At 35.7% G+C, this 20,752-nt stretch overlaps 2 protein-coding genes across 2 annotated transcripts in view; both read right to left on the bottom strand.

Moving 5' to 3' along the window:
* Nucleotides 1-83: 83 nt before the first annotated feature.
* LOC141335094 (nucleoporin 88) lies at nt 84-14,715 on the bottom strand. Its single transcript, XM_073840399.1, has 17 exons — nt 14,477-14,715; nt 14,220-14,389; nt 14,009-14,134; nt 12,129-12,215; nt 11,749-11,922; nt 10,172-10,358; nt 9,923-10,079; nt 8,383-8,481; nt 7,908-7,998; nt 7,607-7,711; nt 5,796-5,948; nt 5,366-5,491; nt 3,877-3,942; nt 2,838-2,918; nt 2,561-2,687; nt 2,285-2,403; nt 84-404 (listed from the first exon to the last, which is right to left on the bottom strand). Exons 1-17 carry the CDS (start codon nt 14,711-14,713, stop codon nt 341-343), a joined length of 2,169 nt encoding a protein of 722 aa, XP_073696500.1. The 5' UTR covers nt 14,714-14,715; the 3' UTR covers nt 84-340.
* Nucleotides 14,716-17,836: 3,121 nt separating this feature from the next.
* homer1b (homer scaffold protein 1b) overlaps nt 17,837-20,752 on the bottom strand; it is a 27,763-nt gene continuing 24,847 nt past the window's right edge. The window contains exon 4 of the mRNA XM_073840013.1: nt 17,837-17,944. Coding sequence (XP_073696114.1) covers nt 17,837-17,944 — 108 coding nt within the window. The remainder of the gene's footprint in view (nt 17,945-20,752) is intronic.

Here is a 20,752-nt window from a genome sequence, read left to right as displayed (position 1 = left end):
GGTTCGGGAAATAACGCCAATGCCCAACACTACTGTCTCACCACTGATAAACTCTCACAGCAACACGCACAGGAAAGACTCACTTAAATGTACAAAACTCTTTATTGTCAAGGAGACGTGTACATGTACATACCACTTATTTAAAAAAAGACTAATTAGTTTATACAAAACCCCCAGCTATTTCTTTCTTAAAGACCTTCTGAATATGAGAGAGGTTTGGTACTGTCCTTTGGAGATCGATGTAGTCTATGGAAATGCAATTTGGCTCTTTTGTTGTTTCTCTGAATGTTATAAAAATGATTATCTATTTGGCCTTGGGAGGACTGTTGAATGCTGATGGTCAGAAACTGAAATGGTTCTTGATGTCCTTGATCTGCTTCATCATGCCAGCGATGTGCTCTCCCCTGCAGGACAGAAGTAAATAGTTCAGGATCACTAACACAAGTGTCAAATACATATATAATGTGTAAATAATGCAAAACATCGAAACATTTTACTTTGAATTGATTACTTATTTGACTATGCAATTAAAAATATACACACTTTACATGTAAGTCTGTTTTATGTAAAGCATTGCAGTATCAGGGTTACATTTCTTGCACTCTTGCGTAACGGTAACAGGAATGAGTCTACTGTGTAACAGTAACAGGGATTTGTTAGTTTTTCCAGAACAGTGACAGAAATGAGTCTACAGTGTAACAGTAAAAGGATTGATTGTACTGTGTAACAGTAACAGTGTTTTGTTTGTGTGTGTGTGTGTGACAGTAACAGGAATGAGTCTACTGTGTAGCAGTATCATGTTTTTTTTTTGCAGAATAATAACAGATGAGTGATGAGATGAGTAACAGGGATTTGTTATTTTTTCCATAACAGTAACAAGAATGAGTCTGCTGTGTAACAGTAATAGGTTTTTTTTTTTTTGCGTAACAGTAACAGGAATAAGTCTTTGGTAACACTTTACAAGATGATGTCATTTGTAAACATCAATGTATTACCTAACTTGAATGAACAATGAACAATACATTTATTACACTATTTATTGTTAACTAATGTTAACAAACACAACTTGTGATTAGAATAATAAATTAGTAAATGCTGAAATTAACATTAACTAAAATTAATAAAGTACTGTTCAATATTACTTCATGTTAACTAATGTAGTTAACTAATGTTAACGAATGAACATTATTGTAAAGAGTCTTCTGTGTAACTTGTTTTTTTGTGTCAACTAACAGGAATGAGTCCTTTGTGTAACAGTAACAGAGATGACCTTTGCTGTGTAACAGTACAGTAACAGATTAATTAGACAATTCTGTTTTTGCAGTCTTGTAGAACACTGTCATGGTTCTAAAAATACAATGTGTCATTTCTATTTTTCTTTTTGTGGGTGTAATATGACCTTATCACAATACAGAATAAGAGATGGTAATGGAATGATGACAGTAAATCTCTGCAAAGCATAGTCTAATGCTGCGTTCACACCGCCCCAAATGTCATGCGTCAGTTGCGGCAAGATTACACGTAAAGTCAATGGTTGAGTCCGTCAGAGGTCCGTCAGAGGCTCTGCGTTGCGTTGTGTCCGTTGGATCCGTCAACTTTTCAAGCGTTACCTGCGTTTCAAGCGTCAACGCAGCAAACGCAAGCAACGCAGAAGTTCAGCTAGCTGAACTTTTGACGGACTTGACGCAGTGCGTCAACCAATCAGAGCGTCTCACTGTAGCGACGTCACCACACGTATTTTGAATGAAGCGGGAGCAGAAAAAACAACAACATACAATTCTCTGCGATTGCAGACGGCTACAAGCTTATTCTAGCCGTCTGCAATCGCAGAGAATTGTATGATCCGTCCTCGTTGTTGTATAAAGACAGGAATGTAAAGGAACTTGCTTGGATGAAGATCGCTGAAGAGATCGGGATGTCAATTTTTTTCTCAACGTAATTATTTCCCATTTCGTTAGCTAGCGAAACATGGTCATGAGAGGATTCCAAAATGTCCAGTCCCAATAGTTTGCCATGGTTTATTCAGGGGAAGTGTGCAAAAAACTAGATGCGTTGGGAGCGTTGCCTGACGTGTGCGGTGTGAACGGACCAAAAAGCAAGCGTTGCCAGCTTCAACGTACATTCGTCAAACTAGATGCGTTAGGTGCGTTGCCTGACGCAGACAAAGTGTGCGGTGTGAACGCACCATAATACATACTTAGCACTTTACAGTATGAATGGTGCATACTAGCAGTGGCATTTGGTGTACGTGTGAAGTGAAAGCAGGTGGTAACTCTGTACATACTGTTCTTTCAGCACTCCCTGGACACACTTCCTCTGGTGGGCGTTGAGTGCGAGACTTGAGCGAGCCGGAGATGCGCCTGTATTCATCTGCTTCTTCTGATATTCCTTCTTCATGTTCACCTAATAACACATTAAAGCACACAGTGACACTAGGGAAATGACATACATCCGCTCTGCTCATGGCAACAGAGGAACGCTGCCAAAACAAACTAGCTTTTAACTAGGATACATGGTGAAGCAGCATAAAGTATCAGACTAAAAACTGCATTACACAGACCTGTTTAATGCCATTGTCAAGGTGACGGAGCTGATCATTGATGGTTTGCAATTCCTTCCTCATGTCCTTCTCACTGTCTGACAGCACAGGAAGTTGACTCCGCAGACTTCCCAAAATCTGCTTTACTCTACACACACACACACACACAAGTAGTTGCAGTTTAGTTACACTAAAATATTTTTTTGGACTAAAGAGGAAGTTTTGAGTTCAACAAGTTCAGAAAAACATGCCCATTTCAACATTTTTTCTATTTAACGAAATTCAAAGAAAGGTGAACCTGTTCATGATGGCTTCTTGACGATACTTGGCATCTTCATATTTATCAGCCAGCCTCTCCGCACCCTCCGTCAGGCTTTTTCTACAACACAACATCAAATTTACCATATTAAGCACAGCTGCCTACCACAGTAAACCACAGCATTAATAACTCTTCTGTGCTGAGCCCACTCATTTATTTCCACTCTCTACCAAACTCAATAACAACATGAGGTTTAGCTCTATTTGTAGTACATTTAGGCTGTGTCCAAATTCAGGGTCTGCATCCTCCTTAGGATCCTTCCTACCAGGTTGAAAGAGGAGGGGTCCTCCGAAGACCGCAAAACCTGGAAGTAGGTGTCAGTGAATTTGGACAGCCTACTCTTCTTTCAGTTCCCTCCCTTCCCCGTTGCTCATATCCTGTCGCCTAGCAACCGTGACAGCGCTAAGCAAGAAGTAAGGTTATCTGTACTGCACAAAACAAAATAACTACTCTTTCATCCCTAAAAGCGTTAAAAACATCTTCAATCACTAACAAGAAATTAGCTGTGTGTAAGGGGATATTCACACAGGCAGTAAGAAAGAAGCTAGTTTACGAAAGTGATGTTTTTTAACAAATATACATACAAATGTAAAAAAAAAAGCTTAACGCTAAAACCAAAGGCCTAACTAGACAACCGCTGTAAAAAAATATTTTTTGAAACGCCAGTTTTTTTAAAACTTCCATCATTACTACCGCTTGCTTCGTCCGCCATTATTTGAAAATTCTGGAAGCGCTCTGCCGAAAGGAATTGTGGGATAGGTAGGACGGGAAAGGATCCACCAGACCCATCCTTCAAATTCGGGGAAAAGGAGGACGTATTTGTGGGCCGCATTTGAAGGATCCTATGAATTTGGACAGCCTTGGTCGCGGCGCTGTGACGTAACATCCTTCAAATGAGTCTTCCGAAGGATGTAGACCCTGAATTTGGACACAGCCTTAGTTCTTCTTAGCGACTGAGCTAAATGTGTTTTTGTATGTGTGGTTGTGATTAGTTTTTTTCAGGCAGTGCTGTAGTCACCTCTCCTCTCTACAAAGAGCAAGATCCTCCAACTGTTTGTTCTTCTGGCCGGTCAGGAGCTTTACTCTGAAAAGGGAACAATCATAACATCAAAAATAAAGCTGCAAGCAGTGATTACCAAAATTCAAGAGCTTTAAGGCTTTTATGCACATATGAAAAAAGACATGATATAGCAAGCCGTTTTTTGCAAATACATGTTATTTATTATCGAAATATGTTTTGTAACGTTTATGACCGTTATTGCTCCAGCTGTGGTCTGATCTCTTTAAAACGTTGCATGCTTGTTTAGAATCGCCTGTTGCATGTGCTTACCAGGTTTCGTGAAGTTTTGAGTTTTTCTTTAGGCTTTATAGGATTTTGGGTAAATTCGGAGAGGCCCCTTTTCTAAATGTCCACATTATAGCTTCCCAAAGGGTAAATTTCAACATTTTTTCATAATTATTGACCTAGAGTGTCTAGAGAATTGTACTGCAGTGTTGTTGTTTTTTTTTTTTTTCAAAAACCTAGGACTAGTTTGCAAAAGTAGGTTTTTTAGATCTCAATCACTTAAATTGATTGACAGCAGTGGTTCTAGAGGCAAGGTTGTCCAGAATGAGAAGTTCTTACATGATACCAATATCATGTGTATGTGTGAAAAACCGTGCAATGCACAATCGTTTACACCCTAGAAAAATGCGATATCACATTTCTCACAGACCTTTGGGGCCGTGAGTCAAACAGGCCCACCGAGTTTCATTCCGATCGGTCTCCGTTAACCATGTCTAACAGGTGCTCAAACTTCATCGGCCAATGGTGGCCATGTTTTTTTGAGATACGTAAAAAAATCCTTATAGACACGTGTGGCACTTTGAACTTAGACCGTGCACAACTATTTTCACATTGATAGGACAAATGGTTGCGTAGGTATAACTATTTTTATGTTTCTTCCCTCTTATAGCGCCACCAAATGGACAGGCTCCGCGATTTTTGTCCTGTGACCTCGGGTTGAGTTCTTACAAAAGAGTCCTGAGTTTGGCGAACATATCTCATCCCATTCAGGAGTTATAGGCATTTTACTAAAAGTGACCTTGCCCCTTTTGATGTCCCTTTGCGATGGTGAATCAAATGTTCAACGCTCTCCAGAGAATCTTTCTGCACTGGTTTGGTTGCAATTGGGCGAAAAACCTAGGCCTAGTTCCCAAAATTTCTGATTCCAACCATGTAAGACACTTGAGTCTGCGTCTAATGGTTTAGGAGTTATAAGCGATTTCACACCTTTGATCGCTGTAATGCCACCGTCAGGCCGATTGGGGCGAGCCTTGGTCACATTGTTGGCGATGTAAATACTACCACTCCTCCAAGTTTCAAGTCTCTATGACTCACGGTTTGGTAAGCACTGATCAGTTTTATGTGGAGAGATCATGAGCTATGCACTTGAACCCCTAATTATAATCACAGCTGTATTTTCATGGACTGCAACAATTTAACACTACTAAAGAAAGTTTAAAACCTTCTCTGCATTTCTTCATGTGCCAGGCCTAGTTTAAGGATGTACTCCTCTCTGAACACCTGTGTGGCTCTGCTTAACAGCTGTAGACATTCTGGAGGAGGAGGAGATGAGTCTTTATCACCAGCCCTAAAACACACACACAAGACACCACCCACAGACATAAGAACGTGGCAACCTCAATGACAGCTTTAATCAAGTGCAGAAAACATCCATTCAGAAAGCTAAATTTTATAATAACCAGTGTAATATAATTTTTATAACGTTAAGGTGCTTAAGATGCATTATGGAAAACAGTAGACGCTTTGTTGCTGATTCAAGATGGCCTACCAGCCCTAATGGATTACACTTTGTTGGTTTTAGCAGTTTTTTTTTTTTTTTTTTTTTTTTTCAAATGAAGCTTAATATAAGAATACAAGAAGTCACATTTTACCTCAGCATTAATGGATTGGTTGAGCTGCGTGCCAGGATGTTCCGAATATGCTGTTCAAAAGAATCTTCAGCCAATCCACGCAGAGGAGAGCTTCCTGATCCCGCCCCCGGATGAGAGCAGAGCAACGGAGGGGACGGTGGACGAATAGAGCTCCTAAATGGATATTTTAAAAGAAAATGTTATTGATAACATCATAAAAACCTGATAGCAAGTCATTTAATTTCAATAATATAACAGGAATTCCCAAACTTTTTGTCAGCTAAATCACTTAAATATATAAACTAGAGCTGTCACTAATGAATATTTTGTTAAATGAGTAGTTGGTAGATTATTCTGCCGATTAATCGAGTAATCAGATTTTTTCATGGCAATAAAAATAGAGCTAAGACTTTAAAATTACTTGAAATATACAGATTAAATGTGCCACTTCCGGCATTTTGTCGGTTAATCAAGGATTTTTTCAAATGGAGTACTCTAATTTAATTGAGAAATCATGACAGCCCCAATATAACAACTATTAAATGTTTACTTCAAGTAACCCCTGATATTTTAAGTTAATATTTCAATCAAACACTTGTTCTCTGATGTTGTAATTATTAGTAAGATGTTTTAACTCTAATTATAACAACTGTACTTGACTTAAAGGAACACTCCACTTTTTTTGGAAATAGGCTCATTCTCCAACTCCCCCCGAGTTAATAAGTTGATTTTTACCATTTTGAAATCCATTCAGCCGTTCTCCTGTTCTGGCGATATCACTTTTAGCATAGCTTAGCATAGATCATTGAATCCTATTAGACCAATAGCATCGCGTTCAAAAATGACCAATGAGTTTCCATATCTGTTGTATTTAAAACTTGACTCTTCTGTAATATATATCGTGTACTAAGACCGGTGGAAATGCAAAGCTGCGAGTTTCTAGGCTGATAAGATTAGGAACTACACTTCCATTCCGGCGTAATAGTCAAGGAAGTTTGCTGCCGTAATATGGCCGAAGCAGGCGGAGTATTATCAGAAATTAGTTCCCAGCTAGTTTAGCATTTGCACATGTGCTGCGTGGTATTACTGCTCCTGCTTCGGCCATATTACGGCAGCAAACTTCCTTGACTATTACGCCGGAATGGGAGTGTAGTTCCTAATCTTATCAGCCTAGAAAATTGAAGCTTTGTATTTCCACCGGTCTTAGTACACGATATAACTGCAGAAGAGTCAAGTTTTAAATAGGACAAATATCGAAACTCGTTGGTCATTTTTGAACGCAATGCTATTGGTCTCATAGGATTCAATGATCTATGCTAAGCTATGCTAAAAGTGATATCGCCAGAACAGGAGAACGGCTGAATGGATTTCAAAATGGTAAAACTCAACTTATTAACTCGGGGGGAGATGGAGAATGAGCCTTTTCCAAAAAAAGTGGAGTGTTCCTTTAAGTCGAAAAGTAGTCATTCATTTTAATTAATTAATTGGCGACACTGACTCGTCATCTCTGCAGTAGTGGATGCGCCTGAATGCATGTTTAATATGGATTACATATTCTGAGAATGTTTTTTCATTTGAATTGGTTTATTTGCTCTCTATAGATAGATTTGTCATGTCTGTAATTGTTTTTTTATGCTATCAAGTTTACAGAGACCAAGACGGCAGAAAGCACATCCTGTTCACATTTATTATTTTACAAAAGCACAAATAACATATTAAACTATACAAGCTTTCCATCAACTCACAAACCCCCTGCAGTTCTCTCACAAACCCCCGTTTAGGAAACCCTGACCTAACAAAAAGGAAAAAGCCAGAGTGTGCTTGTCACATACAGCAGAGGGAGCAGGAGACACTCGTAGGCACTCGTGATGCAGATCATGGTGGCTCCCAGGGACAGGTCTGACACTATCCAAAACCCACGAACAGGAGCCGGCAAACTGAGAGAGAGATAAGACGAGAGGAGAATTTAAATAAGCACCGGTAATCTGCAGCGTTTACTCATGGTCCCTTAAGGTTTGCTTAAACATCTGCAAATTGGGCTTTTTGTTTCATAAGAGATCTGGATTTTAGCTTTAACTGTCGGTTCTGGTGCCATGGCACTGAAATGTTAATTGCCTGTGAGCGTTCTTCTACCTGTTAGCAAGAGGTCTGGTGCACAGGATATGCTCCACTATGCAGCGCTGCTCTGCCGCCAGCTCCTGCAGACTGTCTTTATCCTCCTCATCTGCACATAAAACACAATACCAAAACTCAGAGTTCTTCAAACACCATAATGGTAAAAATTTAAAAAGTTAGTTCACCCAAAAATGAAAATTCTGTCATTAATTACTCACCCTCATGTCATTCCAAACAGAAGAACTTGTTGATTAACAATTTTCTTGGCACATAAAAAGTATTTTCATGGCTTCATAACACTACGGTTGAACCACTGATGTCACATGGACTATTTTAACAATGTCCTGACTACCTTTGTAAGCCTTAAACATGTCAGTTATGTTGCTGTCTGTGCAGTGTCAGAAAGACTCTCTCAAAAATATTTAATTTGGTCTTATTTTCATTTTTGTGTGAACTGTCCCTTTAAAATGTCACAAATAAAGAATGTACTCACCAGACTCCAGAAACTTGTGTAATTTTTTGAACCAGGTGAGTCCTACACTGTGTACACCAGCCTCATGGGTGCAGTGGTACCTGTGCTGACACAGAGGGTCTGAAACAGAGGGTTTTGGACAGAAATTAATACTTTTATTAAGCAAGGATGCATTAAATTAATCAAAAAGAACAGACTGTATGTGCATAATGTTTACTTGAGCAGCAAATCCGCACATTAGGATGATTTCTGAAGAATCATGTGACACTGAAGACTGGAGTAATGTGGCTGAAAATTCAGCTTTGTATCACAAGAATAAATAACATTTTAAGGTCTATAATAAAACAGAAAACAGTAATAATTGTTAAAATTATTAAACTGTAATAATTTTACACCATAGATCAAAAGTTTGAAATCAGTAACACTTTTTTGGGAGGGAAAAATGCTTTTTTTCAAAGGTAAGATCTGAGTGATCAAAAATGTTAAACCCCCTATTTTTTAAAAAAATTATTTAATATTTTAAATATATATTTTACACACCAGTGTAATCTACTCAAAACTTGTTACATAATCCTAAAGAAAATGTATATTCTAATATGCTGATCCGATTTGAGAAACCTTTCTTAAAATAAAGAAACATTTAATGAAGCGTCATGACGTGAAACAGTCATCTGTAACTTTACAAATGTGACCCTGGACCACAAAACCAGTCATAAGGGTACATTTTTTGAAACTGAGATTTATACAACACCTGAAAGATAAATAAATACGTTTTCCATTGTTGTATGGTTATTGTATAACAACAATATCTTGAATATCTGGAATCTGAGTGTGCAAAAAATCTAAATACTGAGAAAATCACCATTAAAGTTGACCAAATGAAGTTCTTAGCAATGCATATTACTAATCAAAAATTAAGTTTTGATATATTTATGGTAGGAAATTTACAAAATATCTTAATGGAACATAATCTTTACAAAAGAAAAATCGATAATTTTGACTCATACAATGTATTTTTGGCTATTGCTACAAATATACCCGTGCAACTCATGACTGGTTTTGTGGTCCAGGGTCACAAATGTCTTTACTGTAACTGATTGATTTATTGCATTTCTGATAAATAATAGTACAAACTTATTTCTAAAATACTTATTAATGATTGTAAATTTTTGAATTTTGAATCGAAGTATGCCAAAGGTACTTAAAATTGTATACTGTTTTCAGTGGATTTTTAAATGCTGGCCCACTACTACCCATGACATCTTGCAGAACAGGAGTTCTTCCAAATATTTTTAAGCGCTGACAGGAAACGTGAGGCGAAAGCTCCCCCAAAAGCTTACAGCCAAGCAGAATTCAGCTAGACACTAATGAGTACTTGCAAACCCAGACAGTATGCAAAGAAGTTTGTGGTGTCAAAATGTGTTTTTCTGACATACTATTACATACTCAAAAGCAATTTGATTCTCATCCCCAGCAAAGTACATATCATTACGGTGTAACATAAGAATTAAAATTAGGATGTAGCCTCTGTGTGTGGTGAGTGTCTGCGTGACCTCCTGACCTCGGTGTAATCTGATTGGACAGGTGAAATCTGACTCTGCAATCTCCTCCTCCTCCTCCCCAGCAGCCAGTTTAAGCGTCAGTTCCAGCTCCACACACTCAAACACATAAAGCGAAGGCACTGCCGTCTCTGAGCCTCTGGACCATCTCTCTACAGCCTAAAGGCAGGGAAACACAGGGGCTTAGCATCTCTCACACTTGACAAGCTGGTGATTTGTAAAACGGATTGATTGAATTCTGTCTGTCTTACTCCGCCATCCTCCTCTTCCTCCGCCTCCAACACCACACAGTGGTACAGCATTCCTGATTCAGTGGCAATAACTAGGATGTTTGGCACACAAGGCAGGCAGAGCACAGCACACGCATCATAGCCGTAATTATCTTCTGCTGCAGGGTACATGGGTAATGGACCCATCGGCTTCCATAAATTACCGACACTAAAAGGAAGATTGAAGAGAAATTAAGCAGCTGTGGCAGTTTCACATTAGGAAATAATTCATTGTCACACGGAACATGAAAAGATGAGAAAAAAATGTTTGTATTCACAACAAATGTGCCGAAGTTTTTCAAAAATAAAATAAAAAAATAAAGGCAAATGAGACATCTGTGTTAACAGCAGGACAACTATTCATTATACATTATGAATATAATATATTACTAATTTTACTCTGCATCTGTAATGACTTTAATTCCTATTAGTCTTAAAGTCAGTATAACAAATACTATAAAAATGTATATATTCAACCTATATATATATATAAAAAAACATATTCAATCATTCATTTTGAATGTATACATCACAGGATTATTTTTACACAACTGCAATGCAAAATTAAGGGAAGTTTCTGTTATAGCCATTAAAATAGTCAAAGTGCAAAAAAAAAATTAATATTATTTTTTATACTTTTCGCGTTTTACATACTTCGAATTAGCTTCATATTTTATCTATATGCTATTTTTTTCTTTTTTAGGTTTTCAATTAAGTGTCAGTAATTTTCTTTGTGCTTGCCATTATTGCAATTCTCTTTATGCTTGCCATTTTTATTTATTTATTTCATTTATTCCTATTTCGCTTGAATAAATATTTATATCATTTCATTTTTAGTAATTTTAAATAAATTATTTTATTTCAGTCATTGCCAAAGGAAATTTTCTAATTTCCATTTAAAGGTTGTATCAGCGATTTCTAGCCTAAAACAAAGTGTCAATTTCAGCTGACCTTTCTTCACGATCTGCTCGCTGCCTGCCCCATAAATTGTCTGTGAAAAAAACGCGTCTCTCTGGTCAGCCTAGGGTCCGAGATATGCCAAAAATCAATCGGCGCTATCAACTATTCCACAGATAAACAAACAGTGTTCCAACCAATCAGCGTCAGGGGTTTGGTGTTGTGGACTTTCCTACTGGTGCTGGGATGTGAGGGAGGCGGAGCGAAAGTCCACAACACCAAACCCCTGACGCTGATTGGTTGGAACACTGTTTGTTTATCTGTGGAAAGGTTGGTAGTGCCGATTGTTTTTTTGGCATATCTTGGACCCTAGGCTGACCAGAGAGACGCGTTTTTTTCACAGACAATTTATGGGGCAGGCAGCGAGCGGATCGTGATGAAAGGTCAGCTGAATTTGACACTTTATGTTTCAGGCTAGAAATCGCTGATACAACCTTTAAGTTTACATTTTCAATTAATATATGTAATTTTATTTCAGGATTATTTTAGTTAATGAAAATGGGGAAAAAAGTTAATAGTTTTACTTGGGGGAAAAAAAAAAGAAAAAAAACACATCATGTCATCACCACATCATGACACAGTCATAGGCATGTTTATGTTACCTGTGTGTGAGAGAAATATAGCTCAGAAACGTCTCTCCATTCCCATACAGTATGTACAGTGAATAGACCAGCAGCTCTCCCTTCATACGCAGTCTGCTCAGATGAGGAGAATCCGACAGTGGTCCAAAGTCAAACGCCACAGCCGTCTCCCCCAAAGATGCTGCATAGGAACGTCTATAGAAGAGAGTGACTCCTTTAACCCAATATCACAGCCACACAGTTATTGTCCATTATATATCAGTTAGTTTATATTTTTACATTTCATTTATATATCCAAGCAGAATACAGATTATTGATAGAATAGCTTTTATCAATAGCACCTAATAAAATGAATAATATAGCAGCTAAATTGTGGTTTGGACGGAAACAGTCACACTTACCCTCTTGTATGGACAATGCTTTCCTCGTCCACCTGAGACACAGATAAAACTTTGGCAGGGGACTGTGGCTCCTTAAGGTTATAAAATCTGGAGAAAAAAAAAATTGTTTTATACAACCAAATACAATCATAACAGTAATTTAACTGTACAGAGAGGCATTTTTAAAGGGCTAATTCACTCAAAAATGAAAATTCTGTCATCATTTACTCACACTTATGTTGTTACTTAAACACAGACTTTGGTTAAACTTAAAAACAAATCAAGATATTTTTAATGAAACCTGAGAGGCTTCTATCCCTCCGTGAAAGTCCAGGTAGCCACAACTTAACTTAAAACATCTAAAAAGGTTATGAAAATGTTGCAAAATAGGATTTTCTGCAGGTTTCATTAAGGTAAATTTAAGACTTTTAAGATTTTTAAGTAAAGAAAGTAAGACTTTTAAGTAAAGAAAACACAAGGAAGAAACTGAAGAGAACACAATACATCAGTATGTTCTTTACATGTAACCAGGGAATTGTCTAGGGTCTAAGTTTGCTTGTTATATGCATTGGCCACATGTACAGTTGAGGTCAAAAGTTTACATACACCTTGCAGAATGTGCAAAATGTTAATTACTTTATAAAAATATAAAGGATTGTACAAAATGCATGTTATTTTTTATTTAGTACTGACCTGAAGAAGATATTTTACAGAAAAGATGTTTCCATATAGTCCACAATGGAAAATAATAGTTGAATTTATAAAAATGACCCCGTTCAAAAGTTAACATACGCTTGAATCCTCATACTGTGTTGTTACCACTTTCCAACAATGACTGTTTGCTTTTGAGATCCATCTTTTCACACTGAGGACAACTGAGGGACTCATATGCAACTATAACAGAAGGTTCAAACGCTCAAAAATGATCCAGCAGGAAAAACAATGCATTAAGAGTCAGGAGTGAAACTTTTTAACAGAATGGAGATGTGTGCATTTTTCTTATTTTGCCTTAATTTTTTTTTTTTTTTTTAGTATTGCCCTTCAGAAGCTACAGAGAATATTCACATTCTTACATGTCTCCCAGAAGACAAAATAAGTTACATTTACCCAGATTTTCAAATTCTCTTAATGCATTGTGTTTCCTTCTGAAGCATCAGTGAGCGTTTGAACCTTCTGTAATAGTTGCATATGAGTCCCTCAGTTGTCCTCAGTATGAAAAGATGGATCTCAAAATCAAACAGTCATTGTTGGAAAGGGTTCAAATACACAAAAATGCTGGAAAAACCAAAAAGGTCCAACGATTTTTCTGAAGAACTGCAGGCAGTTTACCTGTTCAGGACAAACAAGGGACTTGTGAACAACAATCACTAAACAAACAAAAAAACAACAACACAGTATTAAGAAAGTGCCTGTAAACTTTTAAACGGGGTCATTTTGATAAATACATTTAAGTGTTATTTTCTCTTGTAGCCTATATGTAAATGTCTTCTATGTGAAATATCTTATTCAGGTCAGTACTAAATAAAAATAACATGCATTTTGTATGATCCCTCTTATTTTGGTAAAATAATTAACATTTTACAGATTCTGCAAGATGTATGTAAACGTTTGACATCAACTGGATATGCATATCATTTTTATGTAAATAAAAGCATAAATTTAGTCTGTTCATCTTGTAAAAACGCTTGATCCATGGACCATGTTTTATGACGCCTTTATAACCTTCTTTGGATCTTTTAAGTTTCAGTAGCCTGGAATTGGAGGAATGGAGGAACAGAAACCTCTCAGGTTTCATTAAAATTTTCCTAATTTGTGTTTCAAATATAAACCAAGGTTTATGGATTTGGAAAGACAGGAGGATGAGTAAACAACGCCATAATTTTAACATTTATTTCAGATACCTTATGGTGTTATCCGAGGTCAGTAAAACCAGATGAGGCTCCTCAGTTTCACTGGGATACCAGGCAGCTTGTCGGAGTGTCACAGAGGCAGAACTGGTGAAGAAACGTTCAGCCACTGGAATCGTCCTGTGAAAAGGAAAAACGTAATACTAAAGAACCTGAAAGAGCACAGAGGAACAACGCAGCTCTCCTAAACCTGAAGCATACTCACTTGCAGTTGATCTGAATGCGTCCACCCTCAAACTCTGACCTCTTGCCCCAGCGTTGAGGCAGTTCCAGTATAGTCGCTCCACGCTGACCGATGAGAGCCACATGATATTGCGTAGGGCTTACGAGCACCTGACACACCTCAAACAGCGGCGGGTTGATGCACAGCAGAGTCTGCGAAGAGTTAAAGGACATTGGTAACTATGTACACACAGTCAGTGAAATAGCTATAGCAGACACACACTATTTAAAGTCACTGACCTGGTATTTAGAAGTGTCTGTGTCGCCGTCAGTGTTCAGCTGTCGCAGGTTTGTGGTGTAAAACACACTCTCAACGCTATCCCATATGAACAGGTCACCGTTCAGACAAAACGTAAGGTTCTTGGCTATTCTTTTGCTAGTCCCCTGAGGTTCTAAATAACGCCTTTCATGTAATTTAGTAAAGATATCGTGGTTCTTCAACGCTTCCCTCCAGCGATCTCCCGCGAACGACGCCATGTTTTTTTTCTGTGTTGTCACAGAATAAAGTCGTCAGAGAAATCCACCAATAGAATCACGCTAAACGACTACAACTTTTCTGTTGCCTCGCGGGATTTGTAGTTTATTAAGGCGCGTTGTCATTTTAGACAGCATTACTGGAGCACACTAAAAAACAAGACATATGAATTTATTAGAAAATCTTAAACATATAATATTTTTTTTTAAATAATTTATTTGAATATTTTGCATTTATTAATTCAACATTTCTTTTTTTACAATGCAAATATTTTCTACTACTCTGGGTTTATTTTGTGATAATGACCATAATGACATAATTTACTGTAATTTGTGTAAAACTACCATCCCAGCCATTTGAAACGGAATATAATAATACTAATTATTAAGATATAATTAATATATAATATAAAAATATTTATTTACAGTGAAAAAATAATCTAATCTTAAACGTATTAAATTAAATTTAATTGCCTAGACAAATTTTCGTTTATTTATGTATTATTTTTCAATTCATTTAATTTTCAATGAAAACAATTTAGTGAACAATTACAAACACTGAAAAAACAGGCTTAATTGTAAGCAAAAATAAGCAAAATATTATTTATTTGCTTTATTACAGTTCATTTAATTTTCAATGAAAACGATTTAGTGAACAATTACAAACACTGAAAAAATAGACTTAATTTTAAGCAAAAATAAGCAAAATATTATTTATTGATTTATTTCAATTCATTCAGTTTTCAATGAAAATGATTTAGTTAGAAATTACAAACACTGAGAAACACTAATATTATTAAATTAAAATATTATTTATTTATTTATTTTGAAATTAAAATTAACAATTTGAAATTAACTAATTTTCCAGATGTACTGGAAAGAATTCAGGTTTGGAAAATTTAACTTGCACTTCTTCTTCTTCTTCTTTATTTATTTATTTATGTTAAGTTAATAAAAGAGTTATAATGTAAAAAAATATATAATAAAAGAGTCAATTAAAGAGTCATAATGTATATAAATAAATAATAATAATAATATTAAAATTGTATTTCATTATTGTGTACAGCAACATACCCACAAAATTACTGGACAGAAATCGGAATTGTGCAAGTTAAATTTGAAACCTGAAACCTCTCAAAACTTGTTGGTTTTGAAAGGTTTCAGGTTTCAAATTTAACTTGCACAATTCCGATTTCTGTCCAGTAATTTTGTTATCAAAAATAAATAAATAAATAAAACAGTCAATAAAACAGTCATAATGTAAAATAATAATAGCAATATGCCAATTATATTTCACTATTGTGTACAGCTACCTACCCACACTACATAAAGTTCCAGATTAATAGTATATAAATTACTCATTTTATTGCAGTGTCCATGTTGTTGTTGTTTTTTCCTGATAGTAATAGTAATTAATATTACAAATAATAGTAATGTTCTTAATAGTAAATGTAATGGACTATTTTTATTAGCTGAAGCTTCAGGCTCAACTGATTTTTTTTTTCTTTATAAATATTTATTAATATTGAGTTAGCCTAATACATAAGGAAAATTGTTTTTTTTGTGTGCATAAGACGAAGATAACTCGTCTTCTAGTTATTGTAACGTATCATTTGTATGTAAACCCGTATAATATCTCCGCCGTATGTCTTCCGTTTTCTGTACTATTTTGTATGTTATGTATGGCACGTTGTCAGCGCTGAGTCGTGGCGCCTCCTGGCGGTGGAATGCGAAACTGGCGGAATCTGTAAACGTATGCCATAGTCTCTCCGTGCATTGTCTTCGCAAACAGTCAGTGGTGCGCCTTCATGCCGATGAGAGCTTCTCCAGCACCACTCCCGTGCTCATGTACATTTGGCGCCGAGCGTGAGCAAAATGGAAGTTAAATGGCTGGCAAACGGACTTGTTTAGTGCGCCTCACGGGGACAAGAATGTCCCAGAAAAGGGACGTGAACTCTTACCCAGATGGGTACAGGGTCCTCAATAGCAGTGAACTACGGGAGCTCCTACAAGATGAAGAAAAAATGAATCAGATCGTGCGACTCAGTGAAAAGGTATTTCTTCCATTCACACACACAGTTTACACCATTACCAGGCTGTTTCATTACATGCCTGTCATTTTCTCTCTGATCAACTGTTGTACTTGTCATTTGAACAAACTGTGCGGTACGTTATTCCATTCACCTATAAGACTGATCGTGGGATTTGTGTAGCGTGTTATATGCATTACACGCCATCACATACATCGAGTACCATACAGCCCTGCAGACCAATGCACTGCAGACGCACTACAAAGACTCATACTTGATAAAATTATGTTTTGGAGCCTACAGCCATTATTTCAGAAGGGAACCGTTTTCCAAATATTTACTGTCAACGTTAAAGTTTTTACATTAAAAGTAAATAACGAATGAACTATTTTAGTAATACACTGCTTTACATATAAACATCTAATTCTCATTACAGCTTTGCTAGCGTACAAAAGTGTGGGCAAAAATGCGTAATCTTTTCCCCTTTGATATAAAAATCAGTTTTAATACGCAAGCCTTCGGAATACTTAGATCTGATTGGTCAAACGCATCATTAAGCACTGAAATATTTTCATACATTATATATACTGCTCAACTGCATATTTCACTGCTGTGTGAACAGCAAAATACCTGCACTACATGGTTAATAATATATACATTTCTATTGTTGTATTGCAGTGTTCATGTTGTTGCTACTTCTGTAATTCTCTAATTGGATTTTTTTTTTTTTCCTTAATAGATGCAAATGCACTTTTTTGTTAGCTGGAGCTTTAGGCTAAACTGAAAGCGAAAGATAAATCTCAAATCCTTTCTAAAAACTCTAATATTTCTTTGTATTTCTATGTATAGATGCCCCCCTCCCCCATACAGAGTTGCAATAATGAGCTTCTGACTGTATATTATCTCTTAAATATCACTCGTTGCATTATTGTAAATGCAGTCAGTGTTCCCATAAATGTGTTTGAAATGCATTTTGTATGGTTGTTTTATTTTCTGGCTCACCAGGTTTAGACCATAAAATTTCTCTCAGATTATCTTGTATTGAAACACATCAAGGTTATATGAGAACTCTTAAGGTGCATCCTTCATTTTCGGCTTAGAAAAATGGTTTCTCATTTGGGACTGATCCGGTGTCACTGCAGACTGGGATGTATGACATTGGAGACTTAAATTGCTGTAGCGTGATTACCAGATCCCTGCATGCCTGCAGGAAGCCGGAGCATGTTATTTGAAATATAAGGATAAATATGTTTGCAGTAGGTCGTAAATACAAGCTCAGTCTTCATAAAGTCTGATATACACGTCATATAGAGTAAACCGTACTCATAAATTGAAGGAATAGTTCTATATGTGACACTAAACTTAACTTTGTTTTATCTATGGACTCCCACTAGGAGATTTCCTGGCTGTTCTTTTTTTACACAGTGAAAGTGAGTGAGAACAGAGGATGTCAAGATCAAAAAAAAAGTGACAGAAATCACCACTGCACCAGTGACAAAGTCTATACAGGAGAAACAGAGCAACATTTAAGCTAGTATTCGTAAATCTCATGCTTGCGCATGTTCAAACTTGCATTACAATTGTTCACAAGACGACATGTGAGAACCAAGGGAGGCATGACTGACTTCAAATGTACATGACGCATTTAAGATAAAGACTTCCCCTACAGAAAGACATATGGCTTCAGAAAACTTAGAATAATGGCATGACATTTATGGTTAATGTCATTTTCCAGTGATTTTTGGTCATTTAGGAAACTTGAGAGCCTCTGTCACAATTTACTTTTACTGTATGTAAAAGAGCAGCCAGGACATTTCTTTAAATATCTCCTTTTGTGTTTAACTGAAAGTGTTTTACTATTTTGAATCAGTGTTTACTATTTTACTGTTATTTATATGATATTGTAGTAATTACTATTCATTTAAATTGGCCTTTTATTTTTTAATATAGTTTATATGTTTTTTCAGTTTTAATTTTAATTTAGTTTATATATTTTTTCTAACATTAATTTTTATTTAAGATTTAGTAGTTTTAGTATTTCAGATTAGTTGCCAAGGCAATATTTCAATTTTTTCATTTTTTTTGTTTTTGTTTTTTAAAGTTTATGTTATTTATTTATTTATTTATTCATCCATTCATGTATTGAGATATATATATATATATTTTTTTTCTTTTTTTTTCTAGCTTTTATTCTTTTTATATATTAGCTTTAGTAGTTTTCTAATTTTTCAGTTTTTTTTTCAAGTTTACAATTATTATTATTACATTATTATTATAATTATTTATGTTTTAATTACCAAAAACAATATATATATATATATATATATATATATATATATATATATATAGAAGAGAGGGAAAAAGGGAGAGACAGAGATTTAGTTTTAGTTAATTAGCTTTAGTTAATTTTATTTCGGCTTTAGTACTTCAGATTAGTTGCCAAATCAATTTTCTTTTTTCCATTTATTTATTTATTTATTTATTATCTTTATTTTTATTTTTAATTACCAGATAGATAGATATATAGATTTTTTTTTTGTCTAGCTTTTTATTTTTATTTCTATTTCAGCTTTAGTACTTCTGATTAGTTGCTAAAGAAATATTTCTAGTTTTTCAGTGTTTCAGCTTAGTTTTTTTTTGTTTCAGTTTAGGTTATTTATTTTTTTATTTTAATTACCGAATACAATTTTTATCGTTTAGTTTTAGTTAACAATAACAACACTGGACAGAATTTTCTTTTCTTTTTTTTTTTAAATAGATAGATAGATAGAAAGATAGATCGATTTTTTTTTCTAGTTTTTTATTTAAAATTGTATTTCCGCTTTAGTAGTTTTGGTACTTAGTTGCTACAAAAATATTTCTCTGTTTTATAGTTCTATTTTTTTTATTTTAGGTTATTTATTGATTTATTTAAGCATTATTTTAATTACCAAATGCAATTTCAGCATTTTAGTTTCACAATAACAACACTGGACAGAATTAAATAGATATATTTAGATTTAGATATAAATACATAAATGTATAGATAGACGTGTTTTCTAGCTTTAATCAATTTTATTTTAGCTTTCGTAGTTTTAGTACTCCAGCTTAGTTGCCAAGGGAATATTTCTCTGTTTTAAGTTTTGTTTATTATTTATTTATTTAATTTTCATCATTATTTTAATTACCCAAACTATTTTCAGCAGTTTAGTTTTAATTAAAATAACGCTTTTTTTTTTAACTATCCCTTTGACTGAGCAGTCTTCCCACATTAGATGAGTTACAGATGTTAAATGTGTTTGTAAAAATGTGTTAAAAATAAGATTCATACCAACACAAATAACTGCAAATGCAGGCGCAGCCTCAATCAATCCGCATCTTATGGATTGATGGTCTCTATCAATAGCTGTGCATTAGAGTTATGCGCTGGGGTCGTAGAGGTCAAGCTCCTAACGACTTGTGATCGGTGAGGCCCATCACTATTCCCATCACAAACAGGTCAATTCATTAACACAGCGAGGTCTCCAAGGGCAACCGCAATGAAAGGGTCACAATGGTCTAGTGCTCTGGATACAGTTATTGCTCTTGTATGCGTGAGCGTCAGTCCCTAACAAGAGATTGTGGTGTTTTTACTAAATGGAAAAAGGCTCTGTAATACCGGGGCTGTGCTCTTTCCTATGAATAGCAATGAGACGGCCTTTATGGTTAACTTTATGTGCTCATTAGAGATACAGAGGGGAGAGTCAGACTTACTCCTTGAATTCATCAGGAACAGCAGCTCTTTGGTCATTCATGGTTTATTGACCAAGCCAAACTATCTTGGACTAAACAGATGGTCTTAATGTACTGTGCTTACGCGGCATGCTTAATGTGTACAGCCATCATTAATCATATGGATCCTTACTTTGGCTGTTTTGCATTGCTTTCATGTTAAAACAACTACATCCTAAGCTTGAAAGGTAAATATCATTGGTGCAAACAGTGCTGTGCGTTTGGGGAAAGGCTGTTTGTTTGTCGACCAATGGGAGATGGG

This window comes from Garra rufa, chromosome 5, assembly GCF_049309525.1.
Source record: "Garra rufa chromosome 5, GarRuf1.0, whole genome shotgun sequence".
NCBI lineage: Eukaryota > Metazoa > Chordata > Actinopteri > Cypriniformes > Cyprinidae > Garra > Garra rufa.
This window is presented reverse-complemented; position numbering and strand designations above follow the sequence as displayed.